General features: G+C 33.7%; 1 protein-coding gene across 7 annotated transcripts; it reads right to left on the bottom strand.

The window, feature by feature from the left end:
- Positions 1–171: 171 nt before the first annotated feature.
- On the bottom strand, positions 172–27,089 carry LOC123710573 (RB1-inducible coiled-coil protein 1). Of its 7 annotated transcripts, none has more exons than XM_045662556.1 (23): positions 26,897–27,089; positions 26,385–26,507; positions 25,976–26,166; positions 25,563–25,804; positions 25,334–25,461; positions 24,659–24,873; positions 22,347–22,540; positions 18,854–19,036; positions 17,808–17,980; positions 17,122–17,308; positions 16,118–16,401; positions 15,209–15,265; positions 14,567–14,780; positions 12,324–12,856; positions 11,122–11,371; positions 10,150–10,320; positions 9,808–9,926; positions 7,562–7,718; positions 7,128–7,265; positions 5,162–5,273; positions 3,837–3,917; positions 3,305–3,527; positions 172–2,940 (listed from the first exon to the last, which is right to left on the bottom strand). In XM_045662556.1, exons 2-23 carry the CDS (start codon positions 26,450–26,452, stop codon positions 2,808–2,810), a joined length of 4,053 nt encoding a protein of 1,350 aa, XP_045518512.1. In that variant the 5' UTR covers positions 26,453–26,507; positions 26,897–27,089; the 3' UTR covers positions 172–2,807. The 7 variants fall into 7 exon arrangements, with proteins under 7 accessions (XP_045518512.1, XP_045518515.1, XP_045518517.1 ...); XM_045662559.1 differs by having other exon boundaries at positions 3,840–3,917; XM_045662561.1 differs by having other exon boundaries at positions 14,675–14,780.
- Positions 27,090–27,598: the final 509 nt, after the last annotated feature.

The following is a 27,598-nucleotide window of genomic DNA, read 5'->3' as shown; positions in this document are numbered from 1 at the left end:
CTCCTTATTTTTGATGTTATTAGATAAATGTGTATATAGCCTGTTATCGTGTAAATATGAGTTATGTACTCGATCTTTTGTGTTTCGCGTTAGTCATGTTCCTTTACCTGGACCTATTATAAGTGTTAATGAATGATGAGTTCATTTGGAGAAAAATGCATTTTTATAAAATGTCTATTTATTGTATATAAAAATTACATTAAAATTATCAATTTTACATTTCTTTTATTCACTAAAGATAAAATTGGTCACTACAAACTAGTCCATAAGCGATTACACGATAAAATTTATTATGCATTCGTAATCGCAAAATATATGTACCTTACAATGACTATAAACATTATCAATTTAACAATACACAAAGATTTATTAAAATTTCCGCACAAATCATTTTAATTCTTTGCATTCAAACTTTTATACACAATAAAATATGATTCCCGGGAAATATTGATAAATTTTCGTGTTATTTCAACAAACAAGACTGCTGTATATACAACAACAATACCAGAACATCTCGACACGAATTCCTAACATAGAGGCGAATGAAATAATAAAAAATAGACATACTTACACATCGGTTACGGTTGAGTATTGTTTGATAAACGTATATTAAATAGAATTCGTGTCATCCCATTCCACGTAACATCAAAGACTTAAACGAGCCAATAGACGCTAACTATAGCAAATTGTATGAATAAAACCTTAGAGCTACCAATAGACAAATCGACGAGTTCTGGCCAGTTCTCTCTGACTCACGTATACGTACCGTACGTAACTATAAAGATACAACCGAAAGAGAACTGGCTATTGCCGAACCGTTATCAAACGATTCACTTACATTATTATTGCAATAGGGCCAAAATCGATCAACGTCAATATGAATTGCATAATCGCAAATACCATTGCGATGCCTTATATAACGATCCGAATTAACACATTCGCAATAGGCCCCGTAACACTAAAGAGCTCTCCGTGTACTATTTTAAAATCGGAGCGAGAGCACAGCACGTACTATCACAGCATCGGCGAAGCTGAACGATGCCTCTAACTCAAAAGATCCGAATACGCGATCAGAGACATCCCCAACTTGTACGGGCCGATAATTTAAGGCCACAAACAAACAACACGAAGCGATGCCCTCTCCCAACACTTTGCGCATTAATCTATAATTTACATAAGAAAAATTACGGACGCAAGAAATCTGTGCTTCGACAGCTAGTTCATACATGCTAAATATCACAAAATAACGGAAGCTTAGTCGCTGCGACGACCAATATAGCATGTACACACCAGCCTAGATCTGTGTATTCGTTACATTAAACTACGTCTAGAATAGAACTAGTTTCAAAGAGTCCAAGTTGAAGCGAGATCACGTAAGCGTTTTATTTAAGATCCGACGAATACGTAGACGTACGTGTACGTCATTGTACGGCCCTGCTGCGTGATGTTACGTACACGAGCTGAGACTAAACAGCTTTTAGTATTAAAAGTTTCAGACGTGAACGTATACGTACATTGTACGCAGTCTTCGTGGATAATAAACCTAACGCTTAAAGAGTGTAGACTGGACACGAGGTCCTTAAACTATGACTTAGGTTTCAGTAGACTTAAAGTAGGACAAATCTTAAACGTGAAAGATATCTAGATTTTTATAAAGATACATAGCTACGTTTACCTAAATAAAATAAAATCAAACAAAAAATAATTAATTTTGTGCCATTTAAATGTGAAAATAACAATAGTTTTTTTTTTACTAAACATCAAATTAAAATAATAGCAACTAAAATAATTTGTACTATTCAAAAAGATCACGAAAACAATTCGATTCTACGATTTTAAGATAAATAGATATTAAATGTAAGTATATAATATTTTTAAGATTCAAATCATCTAAGTACATGCTCATAACGAGCAAAAATTGTGATTTTTTTATAATTTAGAAATGATATTTTTTTTCAATGGAAGACGAATTAGGTGGAATATTGCCAATTGTCAGTGTTATTTATGTATACACATACCCGTAGTATGCAATGGGTTAATTTTGACGGTAAAACGAGATTTAAAAAATATATATGCAGATCGAAATACTGGAGAATCTCAACTCGGCATATTTCTAACACATGTGAATCACGTTTAAGTTAGTACGAACAATACGTTAACATCAAATTAAAAGATATTTGTTAGTATAGTTGAAAATTGTTCGTCCTAATTAAATGTATAACTTCGATAACAATACAAAAATGTTCAATACATTATCCTTCTGTTGTTAGACCACGGAATAGATTAAGATGGAAGGGAATTATGCACCGCAATTGGGCTGCAAATGTTAAGTAAGAATGAACAACATAGTTATAAAACTATTCCAGAAGACCCAATTCCAACCTTCATCTATTTTTTCGTATACACCAACTACTTTTAAATAATGCGTTGATTGTTTTGTCTCGTTTGTACGTAACAATTCAGTCAATTATAATTCCTATGCATGAATACATAAAGATCAAATTATACCAACAAAAACAGTAAATAGTCCTCACAGTCGTCCTGCTGCTTAAACACTGTATCAGTCAAATTCTTAACTTTGACAGCGCTCAAGACGCTTTATTCGCATTTGGGCAGAAATTTTACCTTTAGACATTTCGACGCCGTATTCGCACGGACGTATACGTTGAATACAGTACGTACACGAAAGATTAGTAAACGGTATACGCACAGACAACGTCATACTCAGTATACATTCGCAAAACGTATACGTACAAACGTGTACGTTAGTTAGTGTGCGAATGCCGTAAGGGTAGCGTGTGCGGACGTCAGGGGGTCGCTTCTTCGGCCAGCTCTGATTCAGGTGGCACGGAACCACGCGCCACTACGGCCACTGAGCTCACAGTCAATTCCAATGGCTCCGCACCGGCACATCTTCCTACACTGCATTCCATATCCGTTCTGAAATATTAAAATACAATGTAAATATTTTTAGGTTAATTACAAAAAATAATTTAAAATTCGCTTCTAACCCTAAAATTCAAAGAATAATCTTTTACATTGGGACTTCTATGACTTAGGTAAGTCACGCTTAACACAAACTTTCGACTCTGAATTGTACCATAACTGTAATTTTACCTTTTATAAGTACTTTCTTTAGAATTTTTACAAGCATACATAGCAATTCTATATTTACACATTCATTGTAGAATACTTTAAGTATACATTTACTTAATTTGTGTAAATATTTATTTTAGAAAGACCAATAAATAACAACGGGAGCACAGTTTAAAAAAATGGCTTTAAATCGACTTTTTTAACTTACAATGCACTAGCGGTGGAAGCTTGCATCTTAGTAGACTGCCATTGTTCGCTGGACTCTATCGAATCGAGCTGATCTAAGTCCGATTGTGGCGGCGCCAGCGCAGCATCACTACAAGACACGGGCGACTCCAGGTTAATCAGTGTAGCAGTCGCTACCTCCACTTTACTAGCCTCGTCGGTCGCTGAACTGGTCGATTGGCTTGTGTCCACTGACTTCTGCGAATCTGTCAGAAAATTTGTTTATTTCCTTTTTTATAACGACTTTTAGATGTCTGTTTCACAAAGTTATCATTATTTTTGTAGGGTCTTAATCGTCTTGAAAACAATGAAACTTTAAATATTTTTAAACCACTTGTTCCATTTTATAATAAAAATATAGTTTTTGATATTAAAAGATGAATAACGAATACAGAAAAACAGTATGAAATGAAACTCAATATAAAAACACCAAATACCAACTCAATGGGATATAATAAAAAGTACACTTAAGTCTAAATAATATGACTGCAAATTAAAATTTGAGTAAAAGCAACGACCTGGTGCATGCATGAAGGTGAGCCACTTCTTGAGCGGCCTTGCGTCGAGTGCGGACAGGACGCTGTCTTTCAGTGCATCTGGAACGCAACGCGTGCATTCATGCATTTATAAGTATGCAAACGCAACACTGCAACGTATAAGTACGTAGCGTATACGTAGAAGTATGCAGCGTATACGTGGCGGTACGTAATTTATACGTGAATTATATGGTAATAATTATCCAAAGTTATATTACATTTGATGTACAGCAGTTAAATAGCTTTAAGGTGAACACAAATACTATTAATTACAAAACAAATCTAAAATTCGATGAAATTGAAACGTTAAATTATAAAAAGGTCACACAAGCTAAAGTCGACGCATTTTAAACTGAGTCGTCGGGAAATAAAAGTCACCGACAGTAGGAATGTGCACGCAATGCAATCCGTTATCGATACTAAGCTACCTGCGCACGCGGAGTCGATGCGTTTATTATTAAAGAGATCGCACGTTTGATAATTAACCTACAGGAAGATGACACAGTAGCGGAATATACGGATGAGGATTTATCATGGCGGAGTCTTGTTTTACATTGTTAATCAATACGCTGGCTTTCGGTCAGATAGTTAAACGTTTTCGACGCTGCTTTATTTAAATCAAAATGCTAGCGACTTGAATGAATATCGATCTTTAATTAACCGTCTAGAGGTCCAATTAACTCTCTGATTTAACTACTTTACTGCGACATCTCTATGATAACGTCGAAAGAAACATTTTATCTTAAAAAAAACTCTTATTTTCAGATAGCGAAAAATTATTTTAATTAAGACTTAATATAATTTAACATATCGATCGTATCCCGTTATCGATATGCAACTCTACAATTCTTACGCACATCACTACACCTCTCCATAAGACCTGTAAGTGCGAGCGAGACACACAGATAAATATGATGTATGACCCGAAGCCTCACTTCATAATGCGTCGACTATAGTATTAAACACTAAATATATGTTAGTTTTAAAGGATAACAATAGTTACAATTTACACTCTAATTTGTACCCTGTAAAAGTTAATCAAATAGTAGTTTTAGCCTTCAAAGTCAATCAATACAACAAGAAACACCGCAACTGATTAAAACCTTTTTTAGAAAACGTAATTTTAAATACGTCCTGTCCAAAGCTAGTCCCGACTTCAAACTCAGAAGACATTTGTAAAGCATAAAATTAAATGAGACTACATGGGCTTATAAAGCGTAAAGGAATCACTACAAAGTTGAACATTAAAACCCTTATAATATATATATATGAGTACTAAAATTTGTATAGAGGAATTAGCTAACCTTGCTTGTGTCTATGATCGCAGCATTGTGGGTGTGGCGGATGAGGTTTAACCGGCTTCACTCGGACACGGTAAAAGCGAGATCCACGGGGCATATGATACCTATTACCACTCTAAAAAAGAAAATATAATTATTTAATTAAATACAAAAAAAAATATATAATAATATATTCTTAATAATCTTGACATAACGCATGTGCCATAGTTGCTTATTGAGCCTATTCTGTTGTTTATGACTTAACGTTGAAAATCCGCCCGAAGTGGAATGATCGATTCGAAGTAGGAATCTAAAAACAACTGTGTCACATGCGCACGGGCATTCTTCGTTTTATCTTCGAAGTACATAAACTATGTAAAATGAGTAAATTAAAGGAGGGAATTATAGTGTAGGGAACCAAGTAATTGTGTTTTAATTTAAAACCTTGATATAGTCTTTATTAATAATATAAGTATCCATTGCCAGAACGTGAAAGGGCTTTGTGACTTCTTTTAAAAATGTTTGTAAATTATTAGTGCAATATAAACTGTCTACCCGAACCCAGGAATTTCCTTATTTATTATTAAATATACAATAACTGGGTTAAGACTTATTTGATCACATGGCGAACTCCGTATCATCTACATATGTGTCAAAACTTAATAAAAAAAAATAATCAGACCAAACAGTTCGGACTACATATGTACATCATACTACAGATAAGAAACACATTTCTGAAGGAATCAATAAATACATACAACTATATGACAATATTTTATTTAAAAAAAAAACAAAAGACAGGACATATTTCCTAGCTACTAGTTTCTATTGGAAAATTTAATTGTCGTTTTTAGTATTTTTCTTTACTTATTATTTATGTTTGAAGAACATAATTAGCCAAATCGGTGAAACCGTTCTCGAGTTCTTCATTTACATAAACACGAAACTACGAAATTCATAATATTTCTGGTCTTAAAACTTTAAAGAAAGAAAAACTAAAGATTATTCTAAATATATTTCCATTGATGACTATACAGAGCGTCCCAAATTTATGGCAAATGAATGAGGCAGCGCACTCATTAAAAGATTGGCGATTTGCGTAAGACAAAAGAGACTTTGAAAACAAAATAGTCTCCTTTCAGTAAAATACCCTAAGATATTTAAGGTACTTTCTTTACTCGTCCCATAACTTTGGGACGCCCTGTATATGTAAAATCATAAAGTATGAGTCTATAAGTACTGCTTTATAGTTAGCTCACGACTGTCGTAAAAATCATAGCAAGTTCTCGTAGTTGTTACCAATACATTTTCATAAATCTACCAAATTAACTTATTAATTTCATTTTAAAAAAATCACAAAAACCATACTGATTCGTTGTATTTTCTATCTTCCTATATGGAGCAGAACCGTGAACAATCTTAACCCGAGGAAGGCGAAAGAATGATAGTTTTGAATTGTGATGCTGGAGGCGAACGTTAAGCATACCCTGGCCAGCTTAACGCACCAATGCATCCTTAACCAGGTCCATATAAAACCGCGTTTACCAACCATACGCCAACAACGCATTATATCGTAGTTTGGTCACACAATGTGTAGTAGCGACTAGAACGTGATTGACTCAACACCGAAGGCAATATATCAGCGAAGTAGTCTTCCAGGATAAAATAAAAAAAAATCAATGGCGCTACAACCTTTTTAGGTCTGGGCCTCAGATTTCTGTATCTGTTTCATGATCATTTGTTAATCTAATAGGCAAGTAGGTGATCAGCCTTCTGTGCCTGACGCACGCCGTCGACTTTTTTGGGTCTGAGGCAAGCCGGTTTCCTCACGATGTTTTCCTTCACCGTTCGAACTAATGTTAAATACGCACATAGAAAGAAAATCCATTGGCACATCCGGATTTCGAACCTATGACCTCAAGGATGAGAGTCGCACGCTGAAGCCACTTGGCCAACACTGCTCTTTCGGGATAAGATAGTTTAAAAATACCTTTTTAGCATAACAATACTCCTTGGACTCAACATTGGCCACAGTGTAGAGACGTCTCTCACTCTCACTCTTCACGTGAATGCTGAGGTCCAGAGCCGGCAAGCAATCACTGTGCACGAAGTACATTATCGATGCTTCCTGGAATAATAAAATAGTATAAAAACATCTAAAACTGTTGTATTGGTATGGTATATTATGTTGTGTTGTATGTATGGTGTGTTATGGTATGGTGTGTGTGTGTGTGTGAGGTGTAGTATGTGATTTGTAGTTTGTGATGTGGTATGTGGTTTAGTGTGTAACGGTATGGTATCTTTATTGTTTATATTAATATGTATTCGTAAAATATTTAAAAAATGAACACTACATTAGTATTGCATTGACGAGATGAATAGCTTCTCAAAACTTATTTTTATTTTTAGAGAAATAATAAATACCTGTAGTACGGTATAATTAAGATGTGCAGGATCCCACAGCAATAGCACTGTATGTCCGGGCAGACACGAAGACAGACTTAGGGCACCCGCAGAAAGTCCCAAAGGAGTGTGGCACTTGGTGCGACTTCTCTTCCCTTCTTCCTTCTTCGGTGACGACCTGAAAGAAAAGCCTCATTGAAAAGTTATTACTCATCGCCTTTCAACATTATTCAATATATGTTCGCATTAAAATTTCGTACAAAAATTAACTACTAATTATGTTACTTATTAATCCACAGACTTGCATCTAGCTCCATCGTGTCCCTGTCAGCAACTGTTGTGATCTTATCCACCCGTTTTAAAGCCGCCTCCAGCTTCCACCTCGCCTTAAGTACACTCATTCGGCTCTGCGACCCAAAATCCTTCCCTTTCATTCATTAGCTAAATCTTGGACGAGATCCATTTCTGACTGCTTCTACTTCCTGAAGTAATATGTAGACCATTTTCTATATTTTGCTACATTTCAACCTTCTTAATTACCACGAATTATATTACGTAGTAACTAATTCATTTATTAATCTAACATTTTGTAATCCCACTTTGGCCTCTACACAAAAAAATATCAACACAAAACTTCTGTATTAATTTAATAGTCATAAATATACGATCATTTCCCTAAAAACAATCATTACATTCAATTACAAAGGCATACGCAAGTCGCGATTAAATATTCATAATGATTTACATAAGACCTTTGCACTGTGATATATTTTAATTGACTGCTATCACATTCATTACATAGTCAGTCATTGTTTATAGAAACGTTTTATAAGGGAAAAAAAGGAACTAGTTGTAGCAGGATAATCTGTGCAAACGGATAGTTCAGCAAATTCAAGTAAGAAATGAAAATGAAACAGTTTTGCAGCATGCCGCACCAGGTGGTTCGGCATCCCGTGGAATATAGCCTCAGCAAAAAAAGTACATATATCACTTCTGCGTTAAGAAAGATACTTAGGCATAAGGAAACTATGTTTAACGGTCAGGCGCAAATGTGGCAGTTCAAATCTTTATGATTTTAATTTCATACATATTGCTCCGAGCCGCCATATAACCGCCAACCATTGTTACACAACATTCATTAAATTAAAACATTTATGACAGTCGTCAGTCAAACAAACCACTGGACTAAGTTGCTGATAATATTAGGCGGGGTGCGTTAGATAAAACAAAAAAAAAATAAAAATTGTTATTTATTGTAAAAAAAACCGATTTACATAATAGAATTGGTAAAAATACCTTATAAATTCAATTGTTTACACATAAGTAACACGATAATCACATATAAAATGATGCCTCAGTCAGTTATTAACACAAACTTATATTAAACATATCCCAGCACATGCATGTTTTATAATTCTAAAATCGTCTACACACGGCCCTGAAATTAGTGGCCATATCCGGACAATGGTGGTGGGGATGAAATCGGGAACAGCACACTCAAATTAAGAAACGATTTGCCTAAAAACAAGGCTATTTAGGGTGCTCCACACCTCTGATTTTAGGCCCGTGTTTAGACGAATTATGCTAATCTGTGGTCAAATTATTTTGGCTCATAAATTTATACTCAAGAGTTTTTTATCGACGTTTTGTTATCGACATCCAGAAATAGGGTGGTTTTTCTTCTACATTATATATTAAATTATGTATGAAACTTTTGAATAATCAAAATATTAATCGTTATAGCAAAACAGTACCAATATAGAAACTAATTCCTATAGAAATTTTAAAATCGTTTTACACATTATTTGTATTCAATATGGTATTTTAATGTAGAATATCTTCGATAACAAAACGGCTAAAAATCATTATAGGTTCCAGATAAAACACACCATTCGTAATTGCGACGAGTCGTAATCTATACTCTATAGTAATCTACGATTTAGATCAGATTTGATATTAAAATATTGTGATGCGGAAATAAATGCAAAATTTGTACTAAAATCGATACTTAACTAATACAGTAATTGACAAGTAAGTATTTTCTAATAATTCATTTTGTGATATACATTTCTCTTAGATTGAAACGTTTAGGATGGAGTCAGAATGACGGATTGATCATCCAAAAAGCATGGAGAACGTCGAAACAGTTTCATATATATATATTTAACGCGTTTTAATCCAGTATAACTATATTTTTATCCTTATTACTAAATTATTGTTAGGACATAAAACTAAAACGAAAATTTGTGCCTAGCAAATCTTCTCACCTGCCTTCGCTGTCATCTTCTCTACTCTTCTCGCTGTCGTCTGTTCTCTTATCTAGCTCTTTCTTGAGATCAGCTACTTGTTGCTGTAGCAACGCTTTCTCATTTTCGAGTGTTGCAAACTAGACAAAAAGACAAAAAAAAATAATTAAGCCAAACCAGCTGCCCACTGAAGTATTTGCGAACCAATTCGACTTAGGGTCTTTCAAGAGCGTACAAATTCTTAAAAGGCCGGCAACGCACTCGCTAGCCCTCTGGCGTTGAGTGTCCATGGGCGGCAGTATCACTTAACATTAGGTGAGCCTGCTGCCCGTTTGGCCCCTATTTTATTTAAAAAAGCATTACCTGAGTTTTAAGCAGGCTATCATAATCATTAGTCTCAGGGTCCGTTAGTTGTTGTATAGTGTCTCGATACTTGGAGCACTCCCGGGTTAGTGTCTGCTCCCTTTCCCGTAGGAGCTCCAACTGACGATCCTTCTCTGAGAGGAGACGACGAGTCACGTCGTTTATTGTAACCTGTATATAAAGATTAATATAGTCTGTGCGAAAAGAACTCGATGGGACCTTTTTTGTTACGTCAACACATATATATTTATATTTATACTCTTAAAATGTAAAGTATATTTTTAAATGAAATGACGCAAATGGCTTTATAGACTACTCACACAGTATGGACATTCAAGAATGCAAAAAAAAAACACAATTTAGTAAATTTCACGTGCTTCGTCCCGTAAGTTAGTCCAACATTTGGGATGTTGCAATAGTATCTACAACTGAACCCTACCAAGACAATTGTATTCATCGTGAGTCCTTTGAGGTGAAACGTTTACCAAAAATAGACTAGAAATTTGAAGAGTAATTTTATCTTAGTGAGTGTATATTTGTACGGCTAAAACGAATTAAATATTGAGAGCGACAAAAATATTTGAAATAAAGGCTGATCTGTAATAAAAAAACATACTTGAATCTTAAAAAAATTGCTAAATAATAGCTAAATATAATTTATTAAGACCTCGTTGCGTGTACAAAAATATTATACAATTGACATAATTAAATGAAAAGGACTGGCGGCCTTATCGCCTTCGAGCAATTTCTTCCAGGCAACTACTGTGCGAAAAAATATTAGATAACGTAAGCAAGGAGTGCAAAAATACATAAGACATAGGTATAATTATTTTGACAACTAATGGAATGGATAACTAATGGAACAAAACAAAGCAATGAAAATATATGTAAACAGTAATCAAGAAAATATTTAAAAAAATGCTAGTATTTCATTAATTATTATTATCCTAAAATAGCAAACAAAACACTAACCTGCTTTTCAGCCTCATACTTCGCTTTTAGCAGAGAAATTTCCGCGTTCATCTTCTGTTCGGACTCCGTTCTACATCTCTCCTCTGCTTCTCTTACCGCTTGCTCCTTCTCAACTTCTGCATTCTCCTTCGTCTGCATTACTATCACGTTGTGATGGCCTATCTCTATCACATCTGTTCTTTCTATCTTCTCAAGGCTCGACTCTGACGGCGAACGGTCCATGTTATTTGTTAGGGCAACAAGGCGGAACCTGAATATAAAAATAAGGTATTATTAATAAAGTTAAAAGATTTATTTATAAATTTATTTTGATAGACTAATTTCGGTGAATATTAAGAAAGCTCTTGTACTAAAGCGAAAATATATACAATTTATATTTGTCGTAATAACATCACAATCACTCACACATACAAATGCAGGCTTTGATATTTGTATGTGATATTGTGTATTTTTTAAATTCTCGATCGAACTATACATTCTTGGCACATGACTCCTTAATATTGATAGCTAGTAAAACCAATGATTTATTACAATTAAAAAATATAATTATTGATATAGACAACAGATTTAATATTGGATACTAAAGGTGAATCTCACCGAGACTTAGCATCAACTTCTGAAATCAATATTTGACATACGAGTGTGGCATAATCATTTTAAAAATAATTTATAAAACGTTTTAGGATAACAAAATAAATACAACGAGTAATAGCACGCACTAGTTATTTGCGTGCACGTATACATACGCGCGGAACGGGCATGACGACGTTTTTTATGTTATGTGACAATAATTTATAGTTTCCTATAATACACAATATAACAGTATATAAAAGCAACTATGGATTAGAACTATCTCGTTTATCAGACTGATCAACCTAATTATCCGTGAGTTTTGACAATATCGCCTTCTTTCAGAGGAAAGACAAATGTGATGCCTGGGGTATCAAGAGGGTGAACGAAATTAACATTTAGTTTTTATTTTGAGGCAATCAATCTGATTTATCAATATCTTAAGCGCGAACTATTTTATCTATTATTTTTCTAAGATTCTCCAATGAACACATCTAAGTGCTATATATATATTATTAATAAATTTATTGTTGTGTATCATACTTGTTCCGCCCTTGTTTGAATGTTACCCTAGTAGTCCGTTTAATAAGTTATAATATCATTAGGTCTAGAAATATTTTAATATTACTTACCTTGATCGCATTGACTCAATCTCCGCTTTGTACTCGAGATGCATCTTCTCTTGCATTTCCTTGATTTCCTTTGCCTTTAGAATATCAGACTCTTCGAGTTTCTTTTCAAACGCTTTAACTTCTTCCCACGTCTGTTCGAGCATCTCCTTCGTGCTTTTATGTTCTTCTTCTAGTCTTTCTGTTATCTGCTGATGTTTAATCGTCAGTTCTTCCTTTTCCCGTTTTAAACTCTCGATTATTCTGTCTTTTTCTGTGAGCGTTGCCTTCATATCGCTTAGCTCTAATTCATGATCCACCATTAACCTTTGCTTCTCTTCTCTAAACCGTATTTCCATTCCTTCGTTACTTTTGCTCCAATTTTCAACTATTTCCGAATACTTCTCTCCCATAAACCGTTTTTGTTCTTCCATATCACATTTGAGTTTGGCCAATTCTTCTTTTATTAAAACCACGTTTACTTTACATAAAGTACAAAGTTTTGTTAGGAAATCCTGTAGTTTTTCGATGTTAATTTTATGTGTGTCCATGTTGTCCTGAAAATAATATTTTATAAATTAAACCTCTTTTAGTTGCTAGATAAAGTTTTTACCCTTCATTAAATGTATAAGAAGACAACGGCAGGTAAGTTGGTTTAAGGGAGTGGTCTGATAAACTCTCTATTAATATATATATAGGTAGATAAATAGAGATGTCTTTCTTGGTCAGTGGCGGATTTACAAATTTTCAAGGTATAGGTGAAGTTAGCCCTTGCTTATACAATCCAACTATTTCGTTATAATTGCACAAAATTATACATAAACCACCCAGTTCGCAGCCTCCAACCAGTAATAGGGCTGACATAGGGAAGGGAGAAAAAGGAATACATTTTCTGCAATTTCGCTCTTTTCACTCATAAAAAGTTTGAGCGGAGGGCGTAGACGATTATTGGCTAGGAGGCGCACTAGCTGCTTTACTCTAAAATATGAAACTTTGCTACTCCGAATGTACAATGACAAGTGAGAAGTCATCGGCAAATTTTGTTGAAGGCAACAGTTCCATCGGTAGAACATCAAAAAACCGCCATGCAGAAATCTTTTTTGATTTCTAAGAACTAGCAAAAAACTTTGGTTCCCAAATGCCGCCCTAGGCTCCAACCTATTAAGCCTGCTGATAAATCAGCCACTGGCCTTGGTAGAGGGTCGAGGATACTTATTTCTATCTGAACAAAAATTTAGTTACGATAATAATCGTATTTTAAAATTATAATTTGTTTTAATTTAAACTTACTGAGGTTTTGATAATATAAAACTTGTATATAGATGAAGCTAATTATAATCTATAATATAAGCGCTATAAAATACTTATACTAAACAAATAACTAAATGGGGCCACGAAGACAGGAGCAACCAAAAAATTACTACATATTCGAACATCACTCAGATAAGATATTATGGCCTACATTTAAAATAATATTTTTTAATAAACCTTTTTAATATTTCTAACTAAAATGAACACTACAGTCTAAACTATGTATACAACAAAGATTGCCGTTAAATTTAAAAAAAAATCATTTCAGACAAGTTATGTATGAATCAGAAAATCTGGGTTATATAAAGAAAGAAAAATGCAATGTTTGTAGTCTGATTGTTAAGTGTTTCCATATATTAAAGAAAGGGTTTACAATTTTTAGGGAAATGAGCAAGGAGGTTACCAAAGTCAAAGTCAACACATTTTAAACTGAGACGCCGGACAATGTGCACGCAATGCAACCCGTTGTCGATACCGCGCACGCACTCTGACTCCTGATTGGTCGTTACGAGTACGGATTATTGTTTTTCTATAAATATAAGATTTATACTATGACATTACATTACTTACGCAATACGCAATGGAGAATTTATTTTCTAAAATGGTTTTGATGAATAATAAAAAAATATTCCTATTAACACTTAACATAATGCATATCGATCGTACGTATCCCGTAGTCGATATGCACCTCTACAATTCTTACGCACATCACTACACCTCTCCATAAGACCTGTAAGTGCGAGCGAGACAGACAGATAAACATGATTTACGACCCGAAGTCTCAGTTTATAATGCATCGACTATAATAAAGAAATACTTATGGACACCTGCAACGTGCATTGGGGCATTGCGGGCCTTTAATTTAAAAATACTATTAAATCTCTTGTATGTCATATAAATTTAACGGCAAAATAGTTAGAACGGCCCTGTTTATCTCATCTGAGCGTATAATGCACCTGTCCGTGGCAACCCCACTCCAAACTGGCCGCCAGCGACTCGTCGATGTAAAACTCAGAGTTGACAAATTCGTCACGGTCACGATCGCGGTCACTCGTGGTCACTACCTCGGTTACGGTCGACACGGCCACGGTGTCCGGAGTGCAGGTCGTTGATATGTCTATCTTCTTTGAGCCGCTCTGAAGTTTCTCGAACGTGTCCGAATCGGAACCCCTGAATGCATTACATTTTAGGTTTTATTTTAATTATAATTTGTTTTAGTTTATATTTACTTAGAGTAGGTTAAAAAAAACATGAAATATATTTTGTTCGTTGCAAATTAAAAAATCTTATTTTTTTCTCTTCTCACAGTGGTTGCCTGAATGAAATCGCTCAAAAGCGAAAAGGCCGCTAGTTGCCCTCCTTTTAATTTAATTATGTTTAACTTTTATATTGTAATGTAAGAGATATTAAATAAATAAGATAATTATGTGGCCAGAAATCAATAACACAAAACAATTTAATTCATGAAAAATTGCACCGTTTCAATATACGCATATATCTCGTTTTATTACAGCGTAAACAGAATTCGACAGAAAGAGACAAAAAGCATTGGTTAACCTAACTAAAGTTATACCTCAAAAAATTATAAGAAAACTTACTTTTCGATATCAACCTGTGTGTCAATAGTATTTTCTTCAAGTTCCGATGCTGACAATCTGTAAGTAATAACACATTAATAATATATTAAACTACTATATCTATAGATAAAATCAATACAAATAAAACTCCTTACAATAAAACTCTATACAGAGGTTTTTTTTTTATATTAGGAATAAAAGATACATTTTTATCGTGGTATGTATAACGTACGCTGATTATTGTCGTCCTTATCACCTTTATAATAAATGAAGGAAACGGCATTATTTGTAGTTACCGTAATAGGCTATTGACTGTCTGATGAATTTTACTTTTTAAGAGAATTATAAATAACAATTTGTACGTATTCTAATCATAAACAATCTGAAATTTTTTTAAAAATCCATATCCATACTCCCAGTATCGGTCCAGATAACACAATTATTAAAGTAATATATATATGTCGTTAGAAAAACTTTTTTTGTATTATCTTTTGTTTTTTTTAAATTTATCATGTTTAGTGTTGGCTTATTGACTACACTATTGAAGCCCGTACACCCTGAACGTACGCATGGAACGTACGAAACGGCTGCGTGCGCCAATGGACTTTTGCGCTAACACTCGATCGTACGGCGAAGGAAAACTTTGTAAGGAAACCGATAAGCCTTAGACCCACGTCAAAGTCAACGGCGTGTATCAGGCACAGAAGGCTGATCACCTTCTTGCCTTAACAAAAGAGATTCAAAAACCGAAGTTGTAGTGCCAAATTTTTTGTGTGTTATGAATGTGTAGGCAAGTTGCATATGCATTGCTTTTTGAGAGTTTAACATCTTACTACCACAAATTAATTAAAAATAGCATATATCACTTAAGTAAAATTGGAACATCGTAAATAATTAAGTTTTTGTTAGTTAGTTAGAAATTTCACCAACCTCTGTTGGAAAAACTTCACAATTGCCTCCATATCGTACTTCGGTACATCCTTGGCAAGTGCTGGGAAGGTCTGAGTCACGAATTCCACATCTTCACTGGTCAACTTCGGCAACTTTCCATCAAAGGGTGGCGGCGCTTGAGTGGCAAAAGTCGGCGGCATATCCGTGATACCAGGGAACAGGCTCTTTAGGAAGTGACCCTCGAATATGGAGCTGAACTCTTGGCGACGATTCACTTCTTCTTCGTGAATTCTTAGGAGTTTCTCAGCTAGATCTGTAGCCCACTGAAAAGTAAATTATTTCTCATTAAATAATATACTAGTTCTTTTATACTATATACCAGTTTTTACTATGGATGTATATGTTAATATAAATATTTTAAATATACAATGTAACGTCCATGTAACACTCCTCAATTTAAAGCTTCGAAATCACTCGCCTTTGGTTGGTTTAGCTTGTCATACAATGATGCACTACATAGAATTACCCACCATCAATAACGACAAAATATAAATCCTGAAAAGTACTTTTTAAGGTCCAGAAATTAGTTAAAACTGCGGAGCTGTGTACGTTCTTTTTTAGAATGAACGACGAACAAAGAAATTCGTTCGTTTGTTTACAAACGTAAATCACATACAAGCAATACCATTTTATTATTCCAAATCACAAAAATACCTCAATATCGCCAGATATAATTACTAAAATAAGTAAAAAATACAACATTGCTGATGCAAAAGACGCCAGACGAAAATAATTAGTCTGAAATAAACTTTATCCAACTCTTATACTATATATACAACTCTTTGTTACGTCAAAATAGGCACAGTCTTAAGTGTCGTTATATAGAGTTTACAATGTATTTAACGAATCTATTAATACATTTTATTTCCTAAATCTCTTAAATAACTGATAATATTATTGTTCACTATTTATTTATAATACAACCTACATTCTATACAGAATTCAGAATTAGACCGAGTGTAAATATATACACTGAATTATACCTTCATATGCGCATCAGAAAAACATCTCCTTCTCGACACTTCGTGCACGGCTCGAACAAACACTGCGGGCGCTTGATGTAATTGCCAAACAATCCCGAAGTAACGGGACAAACGGCTAAGGCATTGAAAGGAGAGCATCGCGTGCGCATCTTGCACGGACATCGAATTCTCGATACGGAGAACAGCCCTGAAAGAGACGTACGATAAACCGTGTAAATTTCGTCTATTGAAATTGGGAAACATTGCTTAGCTAAATACCGTTTTGATAATACCTAAATTAATGAAAAATACGTAAAGTTAAGTAAAATACAAACAAACAAACTTGCAGTACATACGTAATATGAAAAGTGGTGCCGGCCCTACAACATGTGGACACGACCAGCGAAATCAAGTAGGTACGTAGTACGTTATACGCTTCACGAATTGATTTTAAAGTACGCAAATGTACGATAATTACAAACAAAAAATGTTTTTTTATGAATCGCCTATCAATTATTAGTATAATTTTAATACCAGGATGGACTGACTTTATTTGTTACCTTTAGTAACAAAATCTCTTAGTTAAAGTAACGAACAAATTGAAAATTTTAATCTTTATCAAGGTTTCAAACTTAAATAATTAAATACTATTTAATAAAAATTAAGTACAAATATTAATTTTTGTATTTAATAAAGTAAACACTCACTCTAAACGCGCTTTAAGCACTTGTGACAATTCCTCCTTGGACTTGGCTATCCTCCGTTTGATATCGACAATCTTCTCGTGTCCCACTAGGAGCTTCTCAAGTTGGCAGCAATGTGACTGCACTAATGTTTGCAGAACTGTTGGGTCGTATGCAGAGCTGAGACGATCGCGACACTAGAAGGAGTCAATGAGAATTTTTAAGCAAGTAGGCAGCCTGACACGATCAACACGCTGACACTTTATTAGTGTCGTGTCACTTGGTAAGTAAATGAACGTGACTTGATTATTTAACTAAAATGTTGCCTGGATGAGATCGCTCAATAAATCTATGCTCTCTATACTTTGTGCTGATTTTGAAATAATCAAAAAAAATATGCTTTGTGATTTCAAAAATCTTGGAGATTCAGTTACTGTTTCGACAAAATAGAAGATATTTTTTTGTGATAGGATGAGTTTGAGTATCTTTGCAAATCGGCAGCTCATGTCTGAGCGTCGTCAGCAAGGAAGCATCATCATCATCGACTATCAGTATTTGTCCAGCGCCTCTCTTAATGTGTATAGTGTTGAGGACGATGTGTCTCTCACTTGATCGGTCCTTTTGGTTGGTGAACGGCCACGTGATCTGTGTTACCAACCACGATCAGTTTCTCCAGTTCTCATCGCCTCGAATCGACGATGACATAGCATTTTAAACAATATTCCTGTCCTGTTTAATCATAATACTGTCTTGGAGTGTAATTTCCTCGGAGACTGATCGAAATATATGTGTAATTAAAGAATGATAATTAACACGTAAAATTTGTTTACGTGTTTAATTATAGGACTAGTGCGCCATTATGCCTAGATCAGCTAAGGCGAGAACTTTGGCGGATTCTTGAATGTTTAAAGCCAATACTTAAGAGAATTTAAAATACCAGGTAGTAGGTAGGTTATAGAGTCACTTAAAAAAAGTTTACTATTATTTCTAATATCTTGTCAAATGGCTCATTCAAACAATTTAATAATACTTAGCAATAACAATTCTATACAAATATCGTAAGCACTCACTTGTATAATAGAAGCTGCTTGATCTCTCTGGTCCTTCTCCAATTTCTTGACGTCATTCAAAAGCTGATCAAGGCCATATAAGCGATCCTCGATGCCCTTAATTTGTTTCAGACCATGCAAATTGGCGTATTCAAGAATATGGCACAGCTGTGCTTCGCTTTCTTTTAGGGGCTCTGCATCAATCTGTAAAAAAATACTTTGAATGTCTCTTTTATCTGTATAATTAAGATATATTTATCTATATAAAAAGTTAGTAATACATTGATGGTAACAACCAGGGATGAGATTCGTATGTAAAACCCGGCAAATATTTGGCTTAACGTACGTCACGCGTCGAACGCATGATTGAATTCGTACTCAGTTAACCTTAGAACACAATTTGATTATTGCCTTACCGATAAAGCGTTATTTCTATGCAAAGTACTGCAGCGGACAATAACCCCATAATATTTAACATAAATTTAAATGTGTTCATCGACACAAAAGTACTGCGATTTACTGAAAATTTAACTACATATGTATTTCTTACTCGCCGAGTATGGGTTAATACAATACTTGCCTTAAATAATAATGAAACAGACTCAGTAATAAATCTCCCATGTACTAAAGGGGGTTTACGAGACTTATCTGGCAACCTTGTGGTATTTATATTAGAATTGCTATGACACTTGTTAATATATATTATATTGCCATATGCAATAACATAAACATTCTCCTTGGAAAGACAATTAATAAATATTAGCTATATAAAATACAAAAACAAACCAATCCATTCGCTTTTGATAGGTTGATATACATTTGATTTGAAATGTAGGATACAAATAATATAAGAATTTACCAATTCGCAGAATATGCGAACTTACTATTGTACCACCTTCTTGTACCATATTCTTGCAATAAATTATTATTATAATTTACTTTTTTAAAAAAGTCATTTGTTTGCGTAGTGTCGGAAAGCGTTAATAAATAGTTCGCGCGATAGTAAAATATCTTGCGTAATTTTTTTTTACTAGAGAGCTGGTAAGACAACATTAGAGATTCATGCTCCTCCATATTCTCCAAGTTCAAGTGAGAACGAATTAACGACATCAATGGGGCCTTATATTGGTAGTGACTGAACAAATTATTCAAAAAATATAAAACAACATAAAGCGTTCATAATATTATACACAACCATTTGGACTTGAAAAAAGTTTCAGCGCGCTGGATGCCCAGAAAGGTTTTTGACGCACAGAAACAAACAAGAGTGAGAATTTTACAAAGCATGAGGTTTGTGACAGTAAGATCGTGACCAATTTTTGGCTAGATAAATAATAAAGCAACTTTGACTATAAACGAAACATGGCTTCTCCATTATGACCCGAGAAAGATAAAATAGTCCAAATAGTTGTAACAGAAAATTATCTCCAACTCCGAAGTAAGCCGGTAAGTCCATGTTTTGTCTGGGACGTCCGAGTGCTGGTCAAAATTGTATTAATGGAACCACTTAACGCGACTTTGTACACAAATAGCAAAGTTGCGTGAGGAAATACGCTCGCAAAAATGGCAAACTCGGTAAAGTTGGTTTGTTTCAAAAAGATACCCGGCGTACAAGTCCAGAGTTGCGATGGCTGCCATTCAAGAAGCTGGCTACGAATTGACGGAACATCCTCCATATTCAGCGGACCTAGTTCCTAGTAATTTATACCTCTTTTTACGTGGTTACAGGACCTGCCATAAATTTGAAGATGACGCCGTAGATTTTATAAAAGATAATTGCGTCATAGTAATTATCATTTTTGATTAAAAAAACCCTTGTAAAAACTTTGATTTATCTATTCGTAGTTTTTTATTTCCTTGTTCAAATATTTTGGTTCCTCAAATTATAATAAATAATTGGTTAAATATTTTGCAATACTATAACACCACAATTAAACGGTATGTTAATTAGTAATGATGTCATTTTAATCACTTTTCGAATGACATTAAATTAATAAACACTTTGGAGGATAATGTCATCGATTTGTGTTAGTTAAATATTATTGCTAACACAATAAAGACGGAATTTTACGGATATTAAAATTGGGTTAAAGGGACATAAAATGTCTGATTAAAATAATCAATTGTTTCCATTACTAGCTGACCCGGGCTATGGCTTATAAAGATAATTACAGTACTAATATTGCTATGAGACGGGGCTTTGGTAGTAGGAAATTTAAGGTATAAACGTTTTTATAATCCAAATCATAAAAAATATAAAACATTTTACGACCTATCTAGACCAATCGAAAATACATTAAATTGAAAACGCGCAAGCCAATTCAAAGGAGCTTGGTTACAAATACAATACGCGCGAATTTTACCGATATTAATTGAATTTCTAGGTACAGAACAAATTACTTTAAAAAAAACTACTATTGTTTATCTATCGCATTACAAAAATACACTCTTTTGTAAAAAGGGTGTATTTGTTTATGTATATTTTACTTATGTGTAACGTAAGGTACTTGTGTAACGTCAATTTGACGTTCTAAGGTCGATTTCAGTCAATTAATTTTTTTTTTATGGACGACAATGTTCGCCCGCGCCCTTCTGGCGACGTGAAAACGTACATTCAAGTAGGGATTTTGGCAATACACTGTGGCACACAAGGCACTCGTTATTAGGTTTTTAAATTTATAACTTTGTTTAACTAAAAATAAGTTAAAAAAAATTTCTTTGTTAAAGAATTCATCAAAAATTAATTTAAAAAATACCAGAATTCACTTCACGTATTTTGGACAAACTCGTTCCTAAATGTGTTTAGGTATTGATAGCGAAATATATAATGTACTAGCAGACCCGACAGACGTTGTCCTGTCTTACCTATGAATTGGTAATCAAACCAATATAATAACTCCGATCACAACATTTGTTTTAAACGAAGTTCATTTTTCTTATATCATCTTTGACGATATTTGCTGATTGATATATCAAAAAAGTTGAAGCGCTTTACACTGAAAAACAATTTGTTATCGTAACAAAAGTCAGGATAACTTAATATGGTAGTCAAGTATTCCTAAATTTTCCAATTTTCTTCGCACTTTTCTTAAGAACCTTCTCCTGGCAATAACAAACACAACAAAAAAAGTATTAGTGAAATCGGTCCAGGCGTTCACGGGTCATGCCGTGACCAAGAAAATAGGGATTTATTTATATATAGATAATGTATAATGTGATTCTAAAGTGTGCTGCGTGTCAAAATCAACAATTTGATTTTGTGAGAATTATAATAATACTAGTGTATTCATTAACATTAATTTTAGTAACTGAGTTGGAAAGTTGTAACTACCGCTTGGGTCGATTCAGGTCGAAACACATAAACAGACGTAGAATTATTTTTTAAACAACTCTATATACATGAAAATATTTCGCAAATTGTTTAAGGGATTCACGAAATATACAACTGTATGGATGTTAATGCTTACAATTCTACTTATCTATGAACTAATAATCGAAAATATAAACTCCTCACCAGCGCCAGCGCTTTTTGACAATAGTCCAAGATATCCTGGAGCGACGCTTTATTCCCCTGAGCGAGGATCCAATGCAGTAAGGTCGGTTCCTCTTTGCTCTCAATAGAGGGAGCCTTGAAGACAGCTTCATCTGATTCCTCGATCTGCACGCTGGCTTCCACATTACTTGTAGATGCATTCTTTTGTTCGAAAACTAGAACAACAATGACATTTTACACGTTTTCATAATATATTATACCTTTATTCAGAAAAAATCTCCTCTATATGCTGTGTTTACATAAGGAAGAAATAGATGATTACTTTAGTTATTTATTTTTTGTTTATTCACCTTATATGATACTAAAACACTGATTTTGAGACTTAAACCAATCCTCTGCGTTGCTCTGCTATTGCGTCTAATAATATTATTCTCTCTCTATGAATAATATTATTAGACGCAAAATGTGTACCTACAACTCCTGGAAAACTAATAAACCATGGCCATGTGGTGATGCTAGGGCTTCCACCAGCTAAATTTTAGTATATACAGAACTAGCTGTCCCGGCGACCTTTGTACCGCCTAACAGTCAGTGAATCGTTACACATTTGCTAAACCTAATTCATCGAACCAAATAAAACAAATAAGTTGGTTTTCTTGGTACCCTATAGGGTATGTGCGACGGCAAAGGCCTAGGTTATTTGCGATACCAAGGGAACGAAAGTCTGTTGCACAGATCTGCGTTATCAAAGACGTTGAGACTACTGAATGCGTGTGTCTCCGACACTATCGATATATTTATATGTTCGCAGAGTGAATTCACAGTAGCGATATAGTATATTATGTGTTTAATATTATATACGTATTATTATATACGCACAACGGACCGACTACGCGTCTTAGTGCGGAAATTAAGTCCACCCTACCTTATATACGTATTTTATTATATTTTAATTATTTAATGTTTCTCGACATTATCGTATTGGCATAGTCTGTAAGGATAATGTATGTATTTCTGGAATAAATTTCAAGTTCACTAGCTTTTTATTTCTGTCGATTTCTTTATTTAAATACGTTCTTTAATTTATGGGCGATATTCGTATCGACTGTATGATTATTATATGTTTCCAAATACATGAGACTATTCAATGTCTTCAATACTTATTCTGATATTCGGGACAAGTCACAAACCCAGCTTTGCTCGAGTTATATATTCGAACAAACCCGACTTTACTTTATATATTAAGATGTAGCTCGATAGAGACGTTAAACACGAGGACGAACAAAATAAATTATCATAGAATTGTAATACCATTTAACCTAATATAGTTATAATGATAATTGTTTTTATAATTGTGTACGCGTCTTACGACTGCATTAATTACGATTGGATGACTCAAAAACTGAAATAAGCTTTGAGGATAATACAAAGATGACGTGGAAATAAATTTAATAATTCCAGATGCTATTTGAAAAACGAGTGTCGTTGGTTTTTATAGAAAAAACCTTATTAATAGCCATATACAAGGTCGTGGGCGTTCTTTATTACGCTATACTTACGCCTTTTAAGTCTAGAGAAGGTTAAGAATTCCATAGTAATGGGAATTCTTCAAATACTTTCCATCTTTACATAATTACGTATAAAGCGTGGTCTGAACAAAGTCGGCCAAAATCTTGGATACTCATTGAAATCGAACTAATCTTTAATTAAAAATCTCTATCGCATTGATAAGATAGTAAAGAACCGGTATTTTTCATATTAATCAGAGTTATCCGGAAATTAAAACATTATACATACAAAGCATCTGGGGTAATTAGAGCATTCGTACGATTTAATTGCCTCTGTTTCTATATCAGCCATTGTATTTATAAAGTATCAATCTTTCCTTATACATTTATACGTTTATGTACATTGTATGGTAAATAGAGTCATAATTAAAACGAAATTACAAATTACGTGTATGACTATAAAACATGTAAGATATAATTTTCTTAATAGACAAGTTGGCGATCAGTCTGTGCCTGACACACGCCGCGTTTAGGTAATAACTAAATGGCAGTATTCAACGTAATTGACCATGTACAGATATTTAGTATTTTCTAAGTATTAACGCTTTAATATAAGTACTAGAAACGTATCTAAACTAATAACCTCATTTAAAAAATCTGCGATTATTAAGAGGCGGAGAATTCTCTACTAGTTAGATAATAACGGTAATGTAAATTTAGATCTGTTATATATATTTAAGTTATTACTTAGATTTTTAAAAAATAATTTAATGATTTAAATACAAGAGATTTGCTTATTAAACTAAGTATTTTCTCATTACTCACCATCTTCATCAGATAGCTTAAACACTCCAACGCCAAAGTCTTGGGCGATTCTATTTTCAGAACTTGTGTCTGATCGTGGCTGACTTCCATAGTGGTGAGCCTCAAAGTCTGTTTCTTCGAAAACGTCGAATGCCGAGAAACGATGCGCCTCGGCGTGCAATTGAAGCGGTGTGAGAATTGGAATCTTGCCCAGAGATTCCAGTACTTCATTCAGCCTATATGTAATAATACAAAATTATTTCATATACAATAATCTGTATCGGAAATATCAGTTAACAATTTAATGTTATGTTTGTATTATCTATGTTTATTACTTTATCAAATATGGCCTAGCGGTACTGTCAAAAGTAGGAATAACTGTCAACTTTAGAATCTCTCTACAAATAATTACTTTTTGACCATAAAAGTCATGAATTGCAATTTGTTGCAGAGCTTCTGGATGCTCTCAAAATGCTTATTTCATTAAATGTTCTCCGATAATCGAATATAAGACCAAGAAGTTTAAACATAAATCAGAGGCGATTAGTTATAAAAATGTTATTGTGAGAAAAATTTTAAATTCAAGAGCAACCAATACATGATGTAAAAAAAATTATGAGCAAAAGTAAATATTGACTGAATTTAATAAAAGCATAAAAGATCAATAAAAGAATGAAATATTGATTGATTACTTACGTGTTTAACATTTCATGATATTCTTCTTTTTTAATACGATGTTTTTTAAATGACTCCTTAAAACTGCGAGAACGTTCACAGAATTCATTAAAAATATCTTCTAAATTTGCTACAACTGCTGCCCAACCCTAAAAATTAAAAACAACAATAACAACAGTCCAAAATTAAGAAATACAAATATATCGAGAATTTGAACTGGCAAAATTATAAACTTTTCCAAATGTCTCACCTGATGTTGCAAATGCTGTTCGTGTACTAATTGTTCACAATTCCTGGAGCCTTCATGAGCCAATTCACTAAACTCTTTTGCTAACGACGCACATCGTGATACTGTGCTAACATTTGGTTGAAGTGAACAACATACTTCCACCTCATTCCTTAATTCACCAACTGATTTTCCGTCATAGGCACTGGAGTCACTACGGAATTCACCCGAGCCCAACTCAACTATAGGACTTAGATCACCAACCACTAAAAGAGAGAAAATTATTGCCCTTGTTGCTTGTCTAGGAAGACCAAATATGAAAGGATGGCTTTAGAGTAGAAAGCATCTGATGTAGAAGTATTTAGATTCTTCACTCTAAGAAGTACTTCTATTTAAAAGTCTACTACAAACTACTTTCCTTTAATAACAACACTTACTGGATTGCTTAATGTGACTCTCTTTCACTGAAGGCTTACTAAACATATAAATAGGGTTTGTATCTGTCCCTGCACTATATGATGATACCATATGATCTAACTGCAAGACTTCCCCACCACTAACAAGCAGCACAAGAGAGTGTGCTGGTATTTTTGTTTTCCTTTCAATAGCAGCTTTCAGACTTGCCACACTGAAAATTAAAGAATGTAAGATGTTTGCTAATAATCCAGTGTGTATAATCAGTAGATTGTTAGTAAAATCTGTTAGGTTGATAATATAGACTGCAGATAACCTAATTGCTTATTTACAAAAACAATCAATGATGAACAAAGAGCAGCCATATAAATATTTATACCTTGCTGAGCGTTTAGAGAACTTCCCTTTATTATCATATGAAAATGTAGTTACCTTTGTAATGTGAGATTCATATCGTATGTGGTCATTAAACCAGCATCAACATGGAAAACATACAACATGATTGATAATTTTGGTAAAGCTTTTGGTCCAAAATTATGTAGTTATTTAATGAAGCTGAAAAGAAAAACTCCCTGATATTAATCAAAAAGTGGTATTTAAAGCAAATATTTTAATTCTACATAATATTTTTATTTGCATCAGAAATGCTAATTTCTACATAAATACAATATAAAAAATGTATCCATCTTCCAATTTATGAGCTAGACAACAGACTGTAATATAAAATTTATATGACAATAATATCGTCAAAAAAATAACACGATCATAATTAAGGCTCCATACTTACAGAAATACGTAGTAATCTATTTTTACTAACTTTAATACAAGTAACTAGATTGTCTGTACTGAGAACAAACGAAATCTATCACATAACAAAATTTAAACATCTTAAAAATATTCTACGTAAAATCGTTAGAAAAACAAAGACTCGACTATGAACTTACACAATTACATCTGTGATTTGACAGCCATCACTTACTGAGCTATATTTGGAAATTTCTTGCAACGAAGCTCTGACTTGTTTTGCGACTTATCATTGTGTACATTGTAAATTAATATCTAATATATACAATTGTTCGTATTAATTGATCCAACGACCAATTATAATATTTAATGTTATTAAAAAGTCAAATCTCCGCCATATTTTTTATTTAAAAGCCAAGTTACTTCGACGTACTTGTCAAGTAGGAAGTGTCAGCAGTTAATTGTCAAAACATCATTACCATTATGTTCTTTTTAAAAATTTATAAAAAAAACAACAAATACTACTGCTATATATGTAATACTTATACTTTTGTAATAATAATAATTTTTGTACAACTTACTTCTTAATTCAAAATCTTATATTGTCATGAATGTTTCTGGTACCTAAAAAACTAACCTTCCCCCTTTGGAAATATTTATTAAGTATACATATATTACGTTTTAACCTACTTCAAAAAACCGAAGGAGGTTATCAATTCACCTGTAACTTCTTTTTGTCATTGTTATTTGTAACACTTGTACATATGATTAAAAATATCTTTGAACAAGATACAAACTAGGAAGACTATGAACTATCTTCGCATGCCAACATTTATACACATTAATATGGTGGCAGAAAAAACCGAAAATATTTTCGTCCGGCCCTTTCTTCGCAGCGTCTA

The sequence above is a fragment of the Pieris brassicae genome, chromosome 6 (assembly GCF_905147105.1).
Source record: "Pieris brassicae chromosome 6, ilPieBrab1.1, whole genome shotgun sequence".
Taxonomy (NCBI): Eukaryota; Metazoa; Arthropoda; class Insecta; order Lepidoptera; family Pieridae; genus Pieris; species Pieris brassicae.
This window is presented reverse-complemented; position numbering and strand designations above follow the sequence as displayed.